The sequence below is a fragment of the Stomoxys calcitrans genome, chromosome 5 (assembly GCF_963082655.1).
Source record: "Stomoxys calcitrans chromosome 5, idStoCalc2.1, whole genome shotgun sequence".
NCBI classification, from domain to species: Eukaryota; Metazoa; Arthropoda; class Insecta; order Diptera; family Muscidae; genus Stomoxys; species Stomoxys calcitrans.
The window spans coordinates 38720241-38740587 of record NC_081556.1 but is presented as its reverse complement, the minus strand read 5'-3'; the positions used below and the strand labels follow the sequence as shown (position 1 = coordinate 38740587).

General features: G+C 38.6%; 1 protein-coding gene across 3 annotated transcripts in view; it reads right to left on the bottom strand.

The window, feature by feature from the left end:
- Positions 1-20347, bottom strand: part of LOC106082401 (calpain-A) — a 63840-nt gene that overhangs the window by 30026 nt on the left and 13467 nt on the right. For 2 of the 3 annotated variants that reach the window (XM_013244882.2, XM_059369483.1), the window contains 2 exons: positions 913-1110; positions 763-783 (listed from right to left, as the gene is read on the bottom strand). In XM_013244882.2, the coding sequence (XP_013100336.1) occupies positions 763-783; positions 913-1086 (195 nt within the window). In that variant the 5' untranslated portion in view covers positions 1087-1110. Of the gene's footprint in view, positions 1-762; positions 784-912; positions 1111-20347 lie in introns of those variants that run through there. The other variant, XM_059369482.1, reaches the window with a different exon arrangement.

Genomic DNA, 20347 nt, shown 5'->3' with positions numbered 1-20347 from the left:
CAACAACCTAGTGAAAACTATTTAAAACTGCCATTTTGATGGTTTTGTTTGTTTTGTTTTTGACATTTTTTTTGTTTTCATTGATAAACTTCTTCTTCTTGCTCGGATTGGTCGAAGCAAATTTGCCGAAAATTTTATAATGTCACGGCGAATTGAATTTTCTTCGCCTTGTTTACAAATTTTGACATTTCAAGTTCCCAAAAAAAGTTTTTATTGACACTCAAAAATGAATAAACTTCATTCTTCTTGCTCGGATTGATCGAAGCAAATTTGCCGAAAATGTGACGGCGAATTGAATTTTCTTCGCCCTGTTTACAAATTTTGACATTTCAAGTTCCCAAAAAAAAAATGATTTGTTGTAGCAATTCGATGTGGCCACCTTATAAATAGGCCTTGGACACATGTATTGTATCTTTTGTTTCTATTTCCCATCATTCACTATCTACTTTAGTTTTAAATTATTTTTATGTTCCACAGTGTAATAGTTGACAAGTTATCTCTAGCACACAAGCGATAAATCTTAAAATGTGAACACCCCAAAAGAATACTACATAACGAAAAATTGAGAATTTCGAAAAGAAATCAAACAAAAATCAATATTGAAAAAAAATATGTTCTTCATACAAACAGAAAGTTTCTTTTAATCACATAGACAATTTAAAACTAAAAAAACAGTCAGACAAGACACGAATCTTTTTTACATAACCATATAGACCATTAGCAAACAATATTCGTTGTTTCATTTTTTTTTTTGCTACATACCAATTGTCTTTGTTGGGGTATCTCAAATTTTGATGGAATTTAAAATTGGTGGGGGTGGTTATTATGGTTTTTAATAGAAATGCCATGTTAAGTTTTGTATTTTTCATTTGTAGGTGGGAGGCTGAGTAAAGCCTTATAGATGATACTTACCACTCTCATATTCTTAATACTGGGTAGTACTCTTTTAGTTTCGGCCTCTTTCTTGATGAAAATTTCATTGATCGCTGTGCCCAAGACTTCTTTGGCCGCACCAACGGCAGCATCGCCGGCGGCACTTAGAAACTCCTTGCCGGCTTGTCTGAAGAATCCCTTAATTTCATCCATGTTGGGATACTTTAAATGTTAATTCTAGAAAAGAAGAGGGAAAAACAAAGAAATGGGTTTTTTTATTAAACTGGCGATTGATCCACATTCATTTTTTGGCTGAAGCAAATACTCCCGCAGTGCCTCATCTGTTTTCGCAAGTTTACTATAAACTCAGTTCCAAAAAAGTCAACCCTTTATGGCATAAATGAGACATTGTTATCTTGCAACCAAGTTGAAGGCTCGTAAAATATACTTTTTCAACTCTTATAGCTATACTCGTTGTTTATTAATTTGTAATACCATAAAGTAAATTTTGTTGTAAATTTTACAACTTGACTAACTTTCCAACAGCAAAGTGGGCTACCGAAAGTGGCCGCGAAATAAATCCGTGCAAGACAGTTGTAGTTCTTTGCACCAGGAGATACAAGTTGCCTACAGTGGAACCTGTCTCCTTGTAAATTTGCAAATTTTACCCATGAACATTCCACTAAGAAACAGGGGCAAACTTTATCAATGAGTGCAGTCCGATTCAAGTTTAAACTCAATGATAAGGGGCCTCCTTTTTATAGCCGAGTCCGAACGGCGTGCCGCAGTGCGACACCTCTATGGAGAGAAGTTTTATATGGCATAGTACCTCATAAATGGTGCCAGCATTAGGAAGGGCAAGCCACCGCTGAAAAATTTTTCTGATGGTCTCGCCAGGATTTGAACCCAGGCGTTCAGCGTCATAGGCGGATAGGCTAACCTCTGCGCTACGGTGGCCTCCTGTCTCCTTGGGTGGAGAGAATGTTCCATTTAGAGAAAGCGCAAAATACCTGGGTGTTTTGCTGGACAGGAAATTGAACTTCAAATCCAACATTTTGGAAAGGGCAAGAAAGGCAACTCTTGCCCTATACACCTGCAAGAGAGCCATTGGCAAAAGTTGGCGGTTAAGACCGCGTGTCATGCATTGGGTATAAACTGTAGTTGTCAGACCTAAAATGCTATATGGTGTTGTAGTCCGGTGGACGACACTTTAAAAGTCCACCTACTATTTAATATTCAGCCGGATCCGAAGAATGGCTTGTTTGTGCATCACAGCCGCACTGAGGACGACACCATCTGATGCAACCAACCAAATGCTATATGGTGTTGTAGTCCAACAGCAAAGTGGGCTCCCGAAAGTGGTCGCGGAATAAATCCGTGCAAGACAGAAGTAGTTCTTTTCAGCAGGAGATACAAGTTGCCTACAGTGCAAATTGTCTCCTTTGGTGGAGAGAATGTTCCATTTACAGAAAGCCCAAAATACCTGGGTGTTTTGCTCGACAGAAAATTGAACTTCAAATCCTACATTTTGGAAAGGCAACTCTTGCCCTATACACCTGCAAGAGAGCCATTGGGAAAAGTTAGCGGTTAAGACCGCGTGTCATGCATTGGGTATAAACTGCAGTTGTCAGACCTAAAAAGCTATATGGTGTTGTAGTCCGGTGGACGACCCTTTAAAAGTCCACCTACTATTTAATATTCAGCCGGATCCAAAGAATGGCTTGTTTGTGCATCACAGCCGCACTGAGGATGACACCATCTGATGCAACCAACCAAATGCTATATGGTGTTATAGTCCAACAGCAAAGTGTGCTCCCGAAAGTGGTCGCAGAATAAATCCGTGCAAGACAGAAGTAGTTATTTTCAGCAGGAGATACAAGTTGCCTACAGTGGAAACTGTCTCCTTGGGTGGAGAGAATGTTCCATTTACAGAAAGCCCAAAATACCTGGGTGTTTTGCTCGACAGGAAATTTAACTTCAAATCCCACATTTTGGAAAGGGAAAGAAAGGTAACTCTTGCCCTATACACTTGCAGTAGAGCCATTGGCAAAAGTTGGGAGTTAAGACCGCATGTCATGTCATGTCAGCCCTAAAATGCTATATGGTGTTGTGGTCCGCTGGACGACACTTTAAAAGTCCACCTACTATTTAATATACAGCCGGATCCAAAGAATGGCTTGTTTGTGCATCACATCCGCACTGAGGACGACACCATCTGATGCACTGAATCTACATCTCATGCCTCTGGACATTGTGGCTAGACAAATTGCAGCGACCACTGCCGTAAGGGTTAAGGGAGCCTTCTCATTGGTCATGTGGCGGCTACGGACACTGTGTTATCCTTGATACAATATCCAATGTTCCAGGCAGTGTAGATTACACGCTACCTGAGCCGCTTTTTGATTAAAAATGTTCTGTACTACTATTCCTGATAGAACAGATTGGAACTACGATATCCCTGGTAACAGAAGTTACATAGACTTCTATACGGATGGTTCCAAACTAAACGACCAGGTGGGCTTTGGTGTGTACTCTTAAGATCTAGAACTGGTCATATCGAAAAGGTTACCCGACCACTGCAGTGTGTATCAAGCAGAGATCCCTGCATGGCTACATAATATGTCATTACGATGATTGGCATAAATATCTTCTCAGACAGCCTTTAAATACCTGGAGAACATATTTCTGTACACAAAAACCGTCCTCGACTCTCGCAGATCTCTCAACGAGATGGCTAAAAAGTTAAAAATTCACCTGTTCTGGTTGCCGGGCCACAGAGATATCCCAGGGAATTCTAAAGCGGACGAGCTTGCGAGACTAGGAACTACCCTACACATTCCAGGATTACAGAAATCTGTGGGTATGCCTCTAGTGACATGTGAGCTAAGTTTTAAGGACTAGGCCCGAAGGACAACACATGATAGTTGATCACAAAGAGAGGGCTGTAAGCATTCCAAAACTATGTGGCCTAATCTAGACTTGCAGAGGTCTACTGCTTTGCTGTCAATGGCTAGAGCAAACTTCTCAGTCATTGTGCCCGTCATGACAGGTCACTGTCTAATCGGAAAACATGCTGAAAGACTAAAGGTTGCCAGCAACGACTATTGCAGAAACTGTGAGGACGTCGAAGAAGAAGAGACTATAGAACAACTTTTGTGTGTGTGTCCCGCATTATCAGTCAGAAGGAGTTCCACTTTAGGTTCTCATTTCTTTGAGAACCTGTCCGATTTAGAGAAGCCCAAGTTGTAGGGCTTTTTAAAGCGATCTGGATTTTTCAACGGTAGGAGGTAGAAGACATCTTTCTTCTTCTGTTCCTGTGGTATCACAATGGATGAAAACATCTAAGTGAATCTGATGGCAGACTACCACTTAAACCTAGCTTACCAATTACGCCAAAATTTTACAGTGTCACATCAGCAGACACTTTAATAATATGTAAGCTAGCTACATCTAGGGGTCAAAGTGTATATTCATATTTGCACAACAGTTGGCCTAAGCGCATTGAACGGCCTTATCTTGACACTGAACTAAACATTGCAATTTATTTCTTCTGAATTTGATGAGTGGCATACAAGAAAACATTTCATCTGTTCACTTGGTTTGTTTATTTATTGTGTTTTCTTCCTCCAGAAAATCTAGTTCTATATTCTCGATAGAGATTTGTATATAGAACTGTTAATATATATGGCAACATGAAAACAAAATGCACTTTTCGCATATCGCAATGAAATACTCAATAGTTCGCCACTTAATTACAGTGAATTTCATGGGAAATTTTTCTTATAACAAGTAAATAGGCATTAAGTTCGGCCGTGCCGAACTTTGGATACCCATCACATCGGGTATATATGAAAACCCCCTTTCGTCACAATCCGGTAAAAATTGAATAATTTATGCACCCAAATTCGGCACAGACATTGAGTGGTCAAATTTCAACAAAATCGGGTAATAAATAAAGCTTTTATGAGCTTCAGACCATTAATCGGCATATCGGTCTATATGACAGCTATATCGAAATACAGTCCGATCTTTACCATATTTGGGTCAGATGGCGGGTGGTCTAAAACTACTGACAGTTTCAAATTTCAACGAAATCAGATAAAAAATAAAGCTTTTATGGGCTTCATACTCTTTATCGGGTGATCGGTCTGTATGGTAGCTATAACTAAATAAAGTTCGACCTAAACCATATTAAACTCGGATATCGGGAGGCTCAAAACAATTCACTTTTTCAAATTTCAGCGAAATCGGGTAATAAAAAAAGCTATTATGGGCTTCAGACCCTTTATCGGCAAATCGGTCTATATGGCAGCTATATCTCAGTATTGTCTGATCTGAACCATATTTGGGTCCTATGTTGGGAGGCGTAAAAATACTCACTGCTTCAAATTTCAGCGAAATCGGTTAAAAAATAATGCTTTTATGGGCTTCAGACCCTTTATTTGGAGATCGGTCTATATGGCAGCTATATCTAAATATGGTCCGGTTTAATCCATATTCATGTCAGATGTCGGGAGGCTTAAAATAACCCACAGTTTCAAATTTCAGCGAAATCGGGCAATAAATAAAGCTTTTATGGGCTTCAGACCCTTAATCGGGAGATTGGTCTATATGACGGCTATATCTAAATATAGTCCGATCTGAACCATATTTGGGTCCTATATTAAGAGGCATAAGACTACTCACCGTTTCAAATTTCAGTGAAATCGAATAAAAAATAAAGCTTTTTTAGGCTTCAGACCCTTTATCGGCAGATCGGTCTGTATAGAAGCTATATCTAAATATAGTCCAACCTCAACCATATTAAAATCGGATATCGGAAGGCTCAAAGCAACTCACTGTTTTAAATTTCAGCGAAATCGAATAAAAAATAAAGCTTTTTTAGGCTTCAGACCCTTTATCGGCAGATCGGTCTGTATAGAAGCTATATCTAAATATAGTCCAACCTCAACCATATTAAATTCGGATATCGGAAGGCTCAAAGCAACTCACTGTTTCAAATTTCAGCGAAATCGGAAAAAAATAAAGCATTTATGGGCATTAGACCCTTTATCGGCAGATCGGTCTATAGAGCAGCTATATCTAAATATAGTCCGATCTGAACCATATTTGGGTCAGATGTCGGGAAGTCTTAAGCTACTCATTGCTTCAAATTTCAGCGAAATCGGAAAAAATAAAGCATTTATGGGCATTAGACCCTTTATCGGCAGATCGGTCTATATAGCAGCTATATCCAAATATGGTCCGATTTGGCCCGTTCAAGAACTTAACCAGCGTGCATCAAAAAGACGTATCAAACAGACGGACGGATAGACGGACAGACACACGGACATCGTTAAATCGATATTTCGATATGTTGCAAACGGAATGACTAAATGAATATACCCCCTATCCTACGGTGGTGGGTATAAAAATGTAGTGGGCAATATTTGTATGTGAGATCTAAAAAAAAACAGACCACCACCTGCAACAAATTCTCTGGTATTTGAAAAAACCTATTAAGCTAATAAATTATGGAAAAAAACAGAATAAAATTGAATTGCTTTCCATTCTAGCAGGATGTGTTGAAGTCACTTAAACACAGCAGTAGAATAAAAATAAAATAACAGTGGAATAAACCATTTAATTGTTGCGCTTTGTTTGGCTAAACCGATATTTATGAAATTTTCACCGATGGTAAAGTTTGGACCCCGGTGAACGTGGGGTACTACAATTTTTAATATCCGAATGGGGGCGGACCCTCCCCCATACCCCATGTTTCAAAAACGCCAGATATCGGAGATTAGTACACCGATTTAAGTGAAATTTTGTATGCAACCTTATGGTACCCCAAAAACACGAAATTGGTGTACAATTTTTGGGTCAAATAACCGGGGGGATGCCCCATCCCAAAACCCACCCGGACGGACATGTTTATCGATTGAGACAATATGGGTATCAAATGAAAGGTTTTTAATAGTAGTGTACGAACTTGGTATACAAATTTCGCCCAAAGTGTTCGGGGGGTCTCCCACCCCCCAAAAAAAACCCCCAGCAGGACTCTTTCACCGCTTTCGGCATGATGGGTATCAAATGAAAGGTGTTTAAAAGTAGAGTACAAATCTGATATAAAAATTTATTCCTTGGTGTCTGGGGGGCCTCCTCACCCCCCAAAACCCCCTCGCAGGGCATATTTACCAATTGGGACAATATGGATATCAAATGAAAGATATTTAAAAGTAGAGTAAAAATCTAATACAAAAATGTATTTCTTGGTATCTAAGGCGCCTCTTCTTCCCAAAACCCCCTCGCAGGGCATTTTTACCAATTGGGACAAAATGGATATCAAATTAAAGGTGTTTGGTCCAAGGTCTTTGAAAGGTGTTTGGTCTGTTATAAGAATTTAGTCCAAGGTATCTACGGGGCCTCCCCAACCCCCAAAACCCCTTAAACGGGCATGAATGTCCAAAGTCACAAAATGGGTATCACATGAAAAGTCTTTGGTATACATATTTGGGATAGAGTCTGGGGCCGGCCCACCCACAAAATACCCTTCAATAGGACGTGTAGTTCGAGCGAGATAATATGTGAATTAAAAGATAGAGTCTGGGGCCGGCCCACCCACTAAATACCCTTCAATAGGACGTGTAGTTCGAGCGAGATAATGTGTGAATTAAAAGAGTTCGAAGCAGTAGAGTTCAAGTTCGGCAACCCCTCCCTAAAAACACCCCCCAAAGAGGACAAATTTACGGCCATAGCAATATGGGGCTCAAGTGAAAGGTCTTTGGGAGCAAAGCACAAATCTGATATCAACATTCGGGAAAAAGTGTATGGGGCCACCCCACACCCATAACACCACCCAAATAGGAAGTATTTGCCGACCATTGAAATATGGGGCTCAAATGAGAGGTACTTTAGAGTAGAACACGAATCTGATATATATTTTCACGAATCTGATATATTTGACCAAACCGGTCATGTTTGCCGAATATGGATGTATGGGGCTCAACTGAAAGGTGTTTGGGAGTAGACGACGAATCTGATATCAACATTCGAAACCAACTGTTTAGGGGCGTCCCACCACCATAACAACCCCCAAAAAGGACGTATGTGCTCACGAAGACAAGAAAAAAAATTTGATATAAATTTTCGAGGCCAATGACAATATGGTGTTCAAATAAATGATATAAAGATATATGAGCATAGAGCACGATGCTGATATTATTTCAAGGCTAAGTGTTTGGGGGACCACCCCACTCCCAAAAACACCACTAAATCGGGCATATGAAAGGTATATGGGAGTAGAACACGAATCGGATATCAAAATGTGGGATCATGTATTTGCCAATATGTGGCTCAAATGAAAGGTATTTGAGATTAGAAAACGAATGTCGTAACCAATTTTGGGGCCTTGTTTCCTATAAATATTAAATCATACAAAATTTCCAATAGCAAAGAAATTTTAATAAAATGTCCAATAGCAAAGAAGTTTTGACAAAATTTCCCATTGCAAAAAAAAATTTTCTATAGAAAAAAAATTTTGACAATATTTCCTATAGAAGTGAAATATTGACAAAATTTTCTAGAGCAAAAGAAATTTTGACAAGATTCCTAAGCAAAAGAAATTTTGACAATATTTCCTATAGCAAAGAAATTTCTTATAACAAAGAAAGTTGACAAAATTTCCTATAGAACTCACTCGCCGAACTTGACCCGTTTTTTAATTGCTTTTCTTGTGTATATACAAAAATTCTTTTTTAAATAAATCTTCTAACACAATTTATTACAAATCACACAAATATTTGATGGCGCTGTGGTAAATGTGACGACATGAATAATGCCGGAAATAGGTGATAGCAGCAAGGCTATTAGTATGGAAATCTAATGCACACTGCGGTTTACCTGTAAATAACACACACGTAAAGAGTACATCTTACTGTGAACAACAACAGAGGGCAAAGAGTCATACATTAACAAACAATAATCGAGGCTACAGAGCTATACTTTATTAACGCATACAAAGAAAATCATAGCTGAGAGAAAGAAGCGATGATCCTCTCATAAGACTGGTATTGGGTTCATTCGTAAAAAAAATGAATTTGTTGTAGCGACATGCCGCAGCCATTTGAATGAAGCCTATTGAGAACTATTGTATATTCGATCTGTAACTGTGTCGCCAAGCTTGCGCGCAGGCTGAGGTAGCTTGAATTGCTAAAGCCTAGCACTGACTTCATTCGCAGCGAAAATGTCTAATAAATTATGGCGAAATCCGACGGACTCTCTTCTTTGCCAGAACACAAAAAAAGTCGAACAATAACAAAACAAAGACAACATCATTGAAACAGAGGCGATTGTTTCGAATTTCGTGAGCATTTAATTACATTAGCAATTAATTGAGGTGAAATTTGTATTGGCGCAGCGACATGTCGCTACTATAATGCTTATATAACTCAGTACCACTTCTACGGAATGTGTTCGCAGTTTCTTCTTCACCATATTTTTATAATTTTTTTTGACAGTTGTTCGCCTAAAAAGTCAAAACCAGTACTAAGCTTAAGGGAGGACGTGTATGGCCACAGTTACATTCTAAACAGTGATGCAAACCATTTGCTAGGAAAAAGAGAAAAAAACGATTATTTTTTTGTTTGTTTCTCCTTCGAGACGAGCCAACGCACGGCCCTTGAAGCCATCACACCTTATATGGTCGAAAAGTCTTCTAATCAAAGACGAAACGCGTTCCATAGTGGTTGGTGTGTGTTGCTATCTTTGACTTTCCTTTTCCATTTGCAATCTCCGATCATTGAGCTCGTCTCGAAAGAGAAACAAACAAAAATTGTAAAATTTAATGATCTTCGTCCTAACAGCAAAAAACTTGAAAAATGAAAAAATTCACAGAGCCCGGCCGGGATTTGAACCTGGGCACACGGAGCAACAGTGAGAGCCGTTGTCTAGCGTTCGAAGCCATCAATACAACTTCCAACAGATGCACAGAATCATGTGTACCACGAAAGTAGTGTAATTGCCACAGAAAAAAAGTCTGTCATTGAGATCGTCTTGAAAGAGAAACAAACAAAAATTGTAAAATTTAATGATCTTCGCCCTAACAGGCAAAAAACCTGAAAAATGAAAAAAGCGTTAAAAAGAGTAAAAAACCTTCCTTATTGTCTTTTTTTTCGTTAGGCACTTGGTCGTACTTTTTCAGGTTTAACGTGACCTTAAAAGCACCAAATCTTGTGCGAAAAGCACTCAGTTGGCATCACTGATTGTGAATGGTATGGTTGTGTAGGAAAATGTGAGTAAGGTTTTTAACTACCTGCGACCGAGGCCAATTTGAGATTGAATCTTAAAGATTAGCTTTCGCGGCAGAGAGTATTAGGCGGCGAATGCTATGTTAAAGAGGATGAGTACTATGTATTCACTGTTGGCTCTAAGGTGGAGACGGGAATGGGGTGGGGATCTTATCCAAAGAACTTGGTAACGGATGTCGCTGAGACTGCCAGACAAGTGTACAAATCTTTTAGACAGACATCTGAGCTAAAAATACTAGCACAAGTTAGCTAAAGGTATCCCTTTCCGGTTTTATAGTGAAACAAGTAAAAGCGTGCTAAGTTCGGCCGGGCCGAATCTTATATACCCTCCACCATGGGTCGCATTTGTCGGGTTCTTTTCCCGGCATCTCTTCTTAGGCAAAAAGCAAGTAAAAGCGTGCTAAGTTCGACCGGGCCGAATCTTATATACCCTCCACCATGGATCGCATTTGTCGACTTCTTTTCCCGGCATCTCTTCATAGGCAAAAAAGGATATAAGAAAAGAGTTGCTCTGCTATTAAAACGATATCAAGATATGGTCCGGTTCGGACCACAAATAAATTATATCTTGGAGACCTGTGTAAAATTTCAGCCAATTCGTATAAGAATTGCGCCCATTGGGGCTCACGAAATAAAATAGAGAGAACGATTTATATGGGATCTGTATCGGGCTATAGACCGATTCAGACCATCATAAACACGTTTGTTGATGGTCATGAGAGGATCCGTCGTACAAAATTTCAGGCAAATCGGATAATAATTGCGACTTCTAGGGGTCAAGAAGTCAAGATCCCAGATCGGTTTATATGGCAGCTATATCAGGTTATGAACCGATTTGAACCTTATTTGACACAGTTGTTGAAAGTAAAAATACGTCATGCAAAATTTCAGCCAAATCGGATAGGAATTGCGCCCTCTAGAAGCTCAAGAAGTCAAATCCCCAGATCTGTTTATATGAGAGCTATATCAGGTTATGGACCGATTTCAACCATACTTAGCACAGTTGTTGGATATTATAACGAAATACTTGGTGCAAAAATTCATTCAAATCGGATAAGAATTGTGCTCTCTAGAGGCTCAAGAAGTCAAGACCCCAGATCGCTTTATATGGCAGCTATATCAGGTTATGGACCGATTTGAACCATACTTGGCACAGTTGTTGGGTATCATAACAAAACACGTCGTGCAAAATTTCATTCCAATCGGATAAGAATTGCGCACTCTAGAGGCTCAAGAAGTCAAGACCCAAGATCGATTTATATGGCAGCTATATCAGGTTATGGACCGATTTGAACCATACTTGGCACAGTTGTTGGATATCATAACAAAACACGTCGTGCAAAATTTCATTCTGATCGGATAAGAATTGCGCACGCTAGAGGCTCAAGAAGTCAAGACCCCAGATCGGTTTATATGGCAGCTATTTCAGGTTATGAACCGATTTGAACCATACTTGGCACAGTTGTTGGATATCATAACAAAACACGTCGTGCAAAATTTCATTCCAATCGGATAAGAATTGCGCACTCTAGAGGCTCAAGAAGTCAAAACCCAAGATCGGTTTATATGGCAGCTATATCAAAACATGGACCGATATGGCCCATTTACAATACCAACCGACCTACACTAACAAGAAGTATTTATGCAAAATTTCAAGCGGCTAGCTTTACTCCTTCGGAAGTTAGCGTGCTTTCGACAGACAGACGGACGGACGGACGGACGGACGGACGGACGGACGGACAGACGGACGGACATGGCTAGATCGACATAAAATTTCACGACGATCAAGAATATATATACTTTATGGGGTCTCAGACGAATATTTCGAGTAGTTACAAACAGAATGACGAAATTAGTATACCCCCCATCTTATGGTGGAGGGTATAAAAATGAGAATAATAAATATCAAGGTGTAGGCCTACAGTCATGATTTTAAGCCATGGACCAAAAATCACTTTCTTGGTGTTAAATGGATGTATTGGGTTGCCCAAAAAGTAATTGCAGATTTTTCGGTCGGCCAAATGAAGTTGATGATGACCAAATCAAAGCATTAATCGAATTGGATCGTCATGTAACTGAGCATGAGATAGGAGAGAAGTCCAATATACTAAAATCAACCGTTCATTATCACATAAAAAGTCTTGGACTGGTGAAAAAGCTTGATATTTGGGTACCACATGCATTGAAAGAAATTGATTTAACAAACCGAATCAACGCTTGCGATATGCACCTTAAACGCAATGAATTCGATCCGTTTTTAAAACGAATCATAACTGGATATGAAAAATGGATTGTTTACAACAACGTTAGTCGAAAACGATCATGGTCCAAGCATGGTGAACCAGCTCAAACCACTTCAAAGGCTGATATCCACCAAAAGAAGGTTGTGCTGTCTGTTTGGTGGGATTGGAAGGGTGTGGTATATTTTGAGCTGCTTCCAAGGAACCAAACGATTAATTCGGATGTTTACTGTCAACAATTCCACAAATTGAATACAGCCATCAAGGAGAAGCGACCAGAATTGGTCAATCGTAAAGGTGTCATATTGCACCAGGACAACGCTAGACCGCACACATCTTTGGTCACTCGCCAAAAACTGAGTGAGCTTGGCTGGGAACTTTTGATGCATCCACCATATAGCCCTGATCTTGCAACATCAGACTACCATTTATTTCGATCTTTGCAGAACTCCTTAAATGGTAAAACTTTCGGCAATGATGAGGCTATAAAATCGCACTTGGTTCAGTTTTTTGCAGATAAAGGCCAGAAGTTCTATGAACGTGGAATGGAAATTTTCCAGGAAGATGGCAAAAGGTTATCGAACAAAATGGCAATTATATATTTGATTAAAGTTCATTCTAAGTTTTATTAAATATGCATTTACTTTCTTTTAAAAAATCCGCAATTACTTTTTGGGCAACCAATAAACATAAAACACCGTAGGCCACAAAAAAAAAACACTGGAGGCAAAATTTCAGCCAAATCGAACGATAACTGCGGCTGCCAGGGGCTAAAGATGTCTAATCGGGAGATCTGCTTATATGGAAGCTATATCAGGTTATAGACCGATTTTGACCATACTTAACACAGTTGCTTGAAGTCGTAACAGAACACTTCGAACAACAAGTCGATTACTGGCTTAGCTGTATGTTCATATTGGCACGGGACTGACTAATATCTGCACCCTCTTTTCAACCTAACCTAACCTAGTATACTTTTGATTTTTATATATTAATATTCTATCAAATAACTTATTTTTATATATTTTGTTTTATTTTTATACCAACAACCATTGAATGGGGTATACTAATCTAGTTCTTCCCTTTGTAATACCTCGAAATATTGATCTAAGACCACATAAAGTATGTATATTCTTGATTGTCTCGACATTCTGAGTCGATCTAGCTTTGTCCGTCCGTCTGTCGAAATCACGATAGCGGTCGAACGCGTAAAGCCAGCCGCTTGAAATTTTTCACAGATACCTAATATTAATGTAGGCCGTTGGGGATTGCAAATGGGCCATATCGGTTCAGATTTGGATATAGCTCCCATATAAACCTATATCCCGATTTGACTTCTTGAGCCCCTGGAAGCCGCAATTTTCATCCAATTTGGCTGAAGTTTTGCATGACGTGTTCTGTTATTACTTCCAACAACTGTGTCAAGTACGGTGCTGTGTCAAGTACGGTGCAAATCGGTATATAACCTGATATAGCTCCCATATAGGTTAGGTTGAAAAGAGGGTGCAGATACTAAACCGCCCCATGCCACTATGGACATACACCTAAACCATTAATCGGCTTGTTGTCCGCTCTAAAAACTATAAAGTAACCTCTAAAAAGAAAATTTTTTGTTAGGAATTCCGTGCTACTTACAAAATCCTTAATTGTTTTCAATACCACACAATACCAGACAGGAACCAGATGGTTGTGTCTCTACCTAAGTGCCGGTATCTGTTAGACGTGAAAGCCGGGCTGCAAGTGACATGCTATCACTTGCAGCACCGATTTTACATAAGTGAGCTCGTAGTCCTATGTGTCCCGTTATGATACCAATAGCTATACTGACCTCCTTCTTGCTGCTGGATCCCCCATAGGATTTTCGCCGTCCTACCGACCGTTTCACTGTTCCACAATGTTGCATACGCATTCGTTGCCCACTCCCATATAAATCGATCTCCCGATTTGATTTCTTGAGCCCCTGGAAACCCCAATTTTTGTCCGATTTGGCTAAAATTTTGCAAATGGCTTTCTGTTATGACTTCCAACAACTGTGCTATGTACGGTCAAAATTGGTCTATAACCTAATATAGTTCCCATATACACCGATCTCCCGATTTGACTTCTTGGGCACCTGGAAGCCACAATTTTTGTCCGATTTGTCTTAAATTTTGCAAATGGTTTTCTGTTATGACTTCGAACAACTGTCTCATGTACGGTTCAAATCGGTCTTTAACCTAATAAAGCTCCCATATAAACCAATCTCCCGATTTGAATTCTTAAGCCCATGGAAGCCACAATTTTCATCTGATTTGGCTGGAATTTTGAACGTGATGTTCTGTTATGACTCCCGAAAACTGTGCCAATTACCGTTCAAATCGGTCAAGAAAATGCTATAGCTCCTATATAAACCGACCTCTCGATTTTAATTCTTGAGCCCCTGTTATGACTCTAAACAACTGTGCCCAGTACGGTCGAAATTGGTCTTTAACCAAATATATCTCCCATATTTCAGCAGAATCCATGGTGATGGGTTCCCAAGATTCGGCCCGGCTGAACATAGCACTCTGAACGTCATATAGGTTCAGGTTTGGATATAGCTTCCCATATAAATCGATCTCCCGATTTGATTTCTTGAGCCCTTAGAAGCCGCAATTTTTATCCGCTTTAACTAAAATTTTGCATGCGGTGTTCTTTTACGACTTTCAACAACCGTGCCAAGCTCCCATATAAACCGATCTTCCGATTTGACTATTTGAGGCCTTACAAGCCGCTATTTTTGTCCGATTTCGCTGAAATTTTTCATGTAGTGTTCTGTTATGACCTCCAACAACTGTGCCAACACCGTCCAAATAAGTCTATAACCTTATATAGCTCCCATATAAATTGGATTCTCGGCAATCTTTGTTCGGTTTCTAGAAGCTTTAATGTTTGCTGGTTTGACAGAAGTTTTCTATGAAGAATGAAATTATTCCCTTTAACTAAATTTAGTTTGTATACATTTTTAGGAGATCCCATGGTGGTGGGTTCCTAAGATTAGCCCCAGCCGAACTTAGCACGCTTCTTTTACTTGTTTGTTATATAATTTTTTTATTATTTTTTTTTAATTTTTATTTTATTTTTTTTTTTTTAATTTTTATTTTTTTTTTGTTTTAATTTTTATTTTTTTTTTTTTTAATTTTTATTTTGTTTTTTTTTTAATTTTTATTTTTTTTTTAATTTTTATTTTATTTTTTTTTTTAATTTTTATTTTTTTTTTTTTTAATTTTTATATTGTTTTTTTTTTAATTTTTATTTTATTATATTTTTTTAATCTTTATTTTGTGTTTGTTTTAATTTTTTTTTTGTTTTTTTTTTTAAATTTTTTTTTTGATTTTAATTATATACATATGAATCTTTTTATTTTTAAATTTTAAAAGAAATAATTTTTATTTACGTTCTTTCCCCCAAATGGGACCAATTCCAGATAATCTGACCATGAGAATATAATAACACAAAAAATAAAGATTTTTTTGTTTTTAATTTTTTGAAGGGAATCGAGGTTCATGCGTTAGTGTCACATTTGGTCAATTTTGCTATACTGGCTAAAAGAGTTTTGTCAAGCTAGTATAGACAGAAGGCCATAGCTGCGCTAATACACATCAATTTATATTCATAGCAGTGTATGAGGGTCTTAAAATTATGTAAGATTTATTAATAATTCTAACCACATCCTAAGCGGCTAGCAGTAAGATGATTTTATAAAAATAAATTTGAAATGATTTTAGTGCAGTCATGTGTAGCTCTTCAAAGACTCAATTGAAGGTTTCACCAAGTGGTATTTCTGTCTCAATGTACTTATAATGTAAATATTTCCATTTCTTAACTTTAAACCACTAAAATTGATTATATTGATAGGATAAAAAGAGTGTCATAAATATCTCGGTACACCCTTAATTACATTCTAATTTAAAATGTTCAAATCTAATGTACATCGCCAATTGTTGGGCACATACTCGAATTTCACATTTTGAGTCTTTGGCTTCATAGCTTTGCCACTTTATATCGATTAATTTCACTGTCGCAATTATTTGCACACAATGTCACCGTGGTCGGAAGCTTTGGGCTGTGCCGTCTTTACAGTATACCTAGATAGTTATCGCTACATAGTGGTGGATGGTGTCTTAATGAAATGAAAGGAAATTATTAAGCCAATCATAAAAATTTGATGTTTCAATGAGTGGATTCAAAGACCGCATTTCTGATGACATATTTGCGAATTTTAAATGATTTTATTGTTTTATTCATTAAATGCTATTAAAACTGATGAATGGCTTCTGGTGTTTCATAACACTCTGGAACAAAATCAAATTTAAGCCAAATCGGACAAAAATTGTAGCTTTTAGGGGCTCAAGAAGTCAAATCCGGAGATCGGTTTATATGGGAGCTATGTCAGGTTAAAGACCGATTTGGATCGTACTTGGCACGGTTGTTGGAAGACGTAATAGAATACCATGCATGCAAAATTTCAACCAAATCAGATGAAAATTGAGGCTTCCTCGGTCTCAAGAAGTTAAATTGGGAGATCGGTTTATTTGGGTGCTATATCAGTTTATAAACCGATTTGAACCGTACTTAGCATAGTTATTTGAAGTCATAATGAAACACTATGTGCAAAATTTCAGTCAAATCGGACAAAAATTGTGGCTTCCAGGGGCTTAAGAAGTCAAATCCGGCGATCGGTTTATATGGGAGCTATATCAGGTTATAGATCGATTCGGACCGTACATAGCACGGTTGTTGGAAGTCATAACAGAATACTATGTGCAAAATTTCAGGCAAATCGGATGAAAATTGAGGCTTCCAGGGGCTCAAGAATTAAAATTGCAAATCGGTTTATCTCCGATTTGACTTCCAGGGACTCAAGAAGTCAAATCGGGGATCGGTTTATATGGGCGCTATATAAGGTTCTTGACCGATTTGAACCGTACATGGCACAATTGATGGAAGTCTTAACAGAACGCTATGTGCAAAATTTCAGCCAAATCGGATGAAAATTGGGGCTTCCAGGGGCTCATGAAGTCAAATCGGGATATCGTTTATATGGGAGCTATATCAGGTTCTTGACCAATTAGCACCGTACATGGCACAGTTGTTTGAATTCATAATGAAACACTGTGTGCAAAATTTCAGCTCAAGAAAACAAATCCGGAGATCGGTTTATATAGGAGCTATATCCATATCTGAACCGATATGGCCCATTTGCAATCTCCAACGACCTACATCGATGTTAAGCATCTGTGCAAAATTTGGATAGCTATCGTGATTTCGACGGACGGATATGGCTTTTTCGACTCAGAATGTCGAGACGATCAAGAATATATATTCTTAATTGGGTCCTAGGGCAATATTTTGAGGTGCTACAAATGGAATGATTAGATTAGTATACCCCCATCCAATGGTAATGGTTATAAAAAGGAACAATTTGGCATCCTCAATGCCTAGTATTGTTAAAAATCCCCAAACAAAAAACAAGTAAAAAGGAGTTAAGTTCGGCCGGGCCAAACTTTGGATACCCACCACCTCGGATATGTATGTAAACCACCTTTCGTCAAAATCCGGTGAAAAATGCATACCTTATGCCCCACACCAGCTATATGGAAATATGTTCCGATTTGGACCAAATACAATTAAGTCATTGTTCAATTGTGTATAACAAAATATTGGTCTTAGTCTTAGTAGCTATATCTAAAAATAGACCGATCTGAACCATACACAACACGAATGTCGAAAAGCCGAACATAAGTCATTGTGTCAAATTTCAGTGAAATTGGATTATAAATGCGCCTTTTATGGGGCCAAGACTTTAAATCGAGATATCGGTCTATATGGCAGTTATATCCAAATCTGGACCGATTTGGGCCAAGTTGCAGAAAAATATCTAATGCCTAACACAACTCACTGTCCCAAATTTCGGCTAAATCGGACAATTAAATGGCACCAAAACCTTAAATCGAGAGATCTGTCTATATGGTAGCTATATTCAAATCTGGACCGATCTGTGCCATATTGCAGAAGTATGTCGAAGGGCCTAACACAACTCACTTTCCCAAATTTCAGCAAAATCGGATGGCAAATGTGGTTTTTATAGGCCTAAGACCCTAAACCGGCGGATCGGTTTATATGGGGGCTATATCAATATATAGTCCGATATAGCCCTTCTTCAAACTTAACCTGCGTATGGACAAAAAATAAGGAATCTGGTCAAAGTTTCAGCTCAACATCTCTATTTTTAAAGACTGTAGCGTGATTTCAACAGACAGACGGACGGACATGGCTAGCTCGTCTTAGATTTCTCTATTTTTAAAGACTGTAACGTGATTTCAACAGACAGACGGACGGACATGGCTAGCTCGTCTTAGATTTTTACGCTGATCAAAAATATATATACTTTACTAGCTGGACCGAGCCCGCTTCGCTACGCCTTCTTTAACTTTATATGGAACAAAATTTTCCTTGGAAAATTTATTTTCGACAATGAAAGAGGTTTTAGTGAAATACCATGCTACGAAAATAGTATATCGCTTGACAAACAGTTTAAAAATATAATTATCTGAATCCCATATGATCTTTATTGGTCTACGAATTTAAGTTTGGATGTAAGGTGTACTCCATCCTTAAAATACTTTGTTTCAGTCCGATATTCTCATGATGTCTGATTTAGGGGTGTTTTTGGGGGGGTGAGGTGGTCCCCAGGCACTTGGCCCTGTAAAAATATCAGCATTGTACTCTTCTCTCAAATACCATTTATTTAAACCCCATATTGCCATTGGTTTTGAGGGGAGTTTACAGGATGAGGTGGCCCCCAAACACATGGCCCCAAAATTGGTTATCAAATTCGTTTTCTAATCTCAAATACCTTTCATTTGAGCCCCATATTGGAATGATCGAAAAATGTTTACCCTTTGGGGGTGTTTTGGAGAAGGGGTGATGCCTTAAATACATGGTCCTACATTTGGATATCAAATTCGTATTCTACTCCCAAATACCTTTATTTGAGCCCCAAATTGCGATGTTCAGTAAAAAAATTGCTGTTTGTGGTTTATTTTGCGAAAGGGGTAGACCCCCAGAAAATTGGTCCCGAAAGTGGTTATCAATTCTTGCTCTACCCCCCAATTTCTTTCAGGTAAATATGCCCGATTTAGGGGTCAGCAAAGTGCTCTATTCTCATATATTTGAAGCCCATATTGCCATTGGCCTCAAAATTGGATATCAAATTCGTTTTCTAATCTTAAATGCCAAAAATTCACTTAAACCCCTTATTGAAAAAGCCAGCCGATCCGGTTTATAAAAGCTATCAGTATCGAGCTCCACTATCTTGAAGACAATTGTCTTGGTGAGCAAATACGTCCTACTTGGGGGTTGTTATGGTGGTGGGACGTCCCGAATGTTGATGTCAGATTCATGGTCTACTCCCAAATACCCTTCATTTGAGCTCCATTTTTCCATAGTCGACAAACATGACGGGTTTGGGAGGGTATTTTGGGGGATGGGGCGGAAACACAGTGGCTTGGCTTTGTAAATACATATATGAGATCCGTGTTCTACTCTAAAATACCTCTTATGTGAGCCTCATATAGCAATGGTCAGCAAATACGTCTTATCTGCGTGGTGTTATGGAGGTGGGGTGGCCCCCTAGACACTTTTCCCGAACATTGATATCAGATTCTTGCTTTACATCCAAATACGTTTCATTTGAGCCGTTTCATGTTCGTAAATTTGTCGTCTTTGTGGGATGTTCTCGGGGATGGGTGGCCCCCTCAAACACTTGGTCCCACATTTGGATATCAGATTCGTGCTTTATTCCTTAAGACCTTTTATTTGAGCCCCATGGCCGTAAATTTGTCCTCTTTGGGGGATGTTTTTAGGGAGGGGCTGCCCCCAACACTTGGTCTCACATTTAGATAGCAGATTCGTATTCTACTCTCA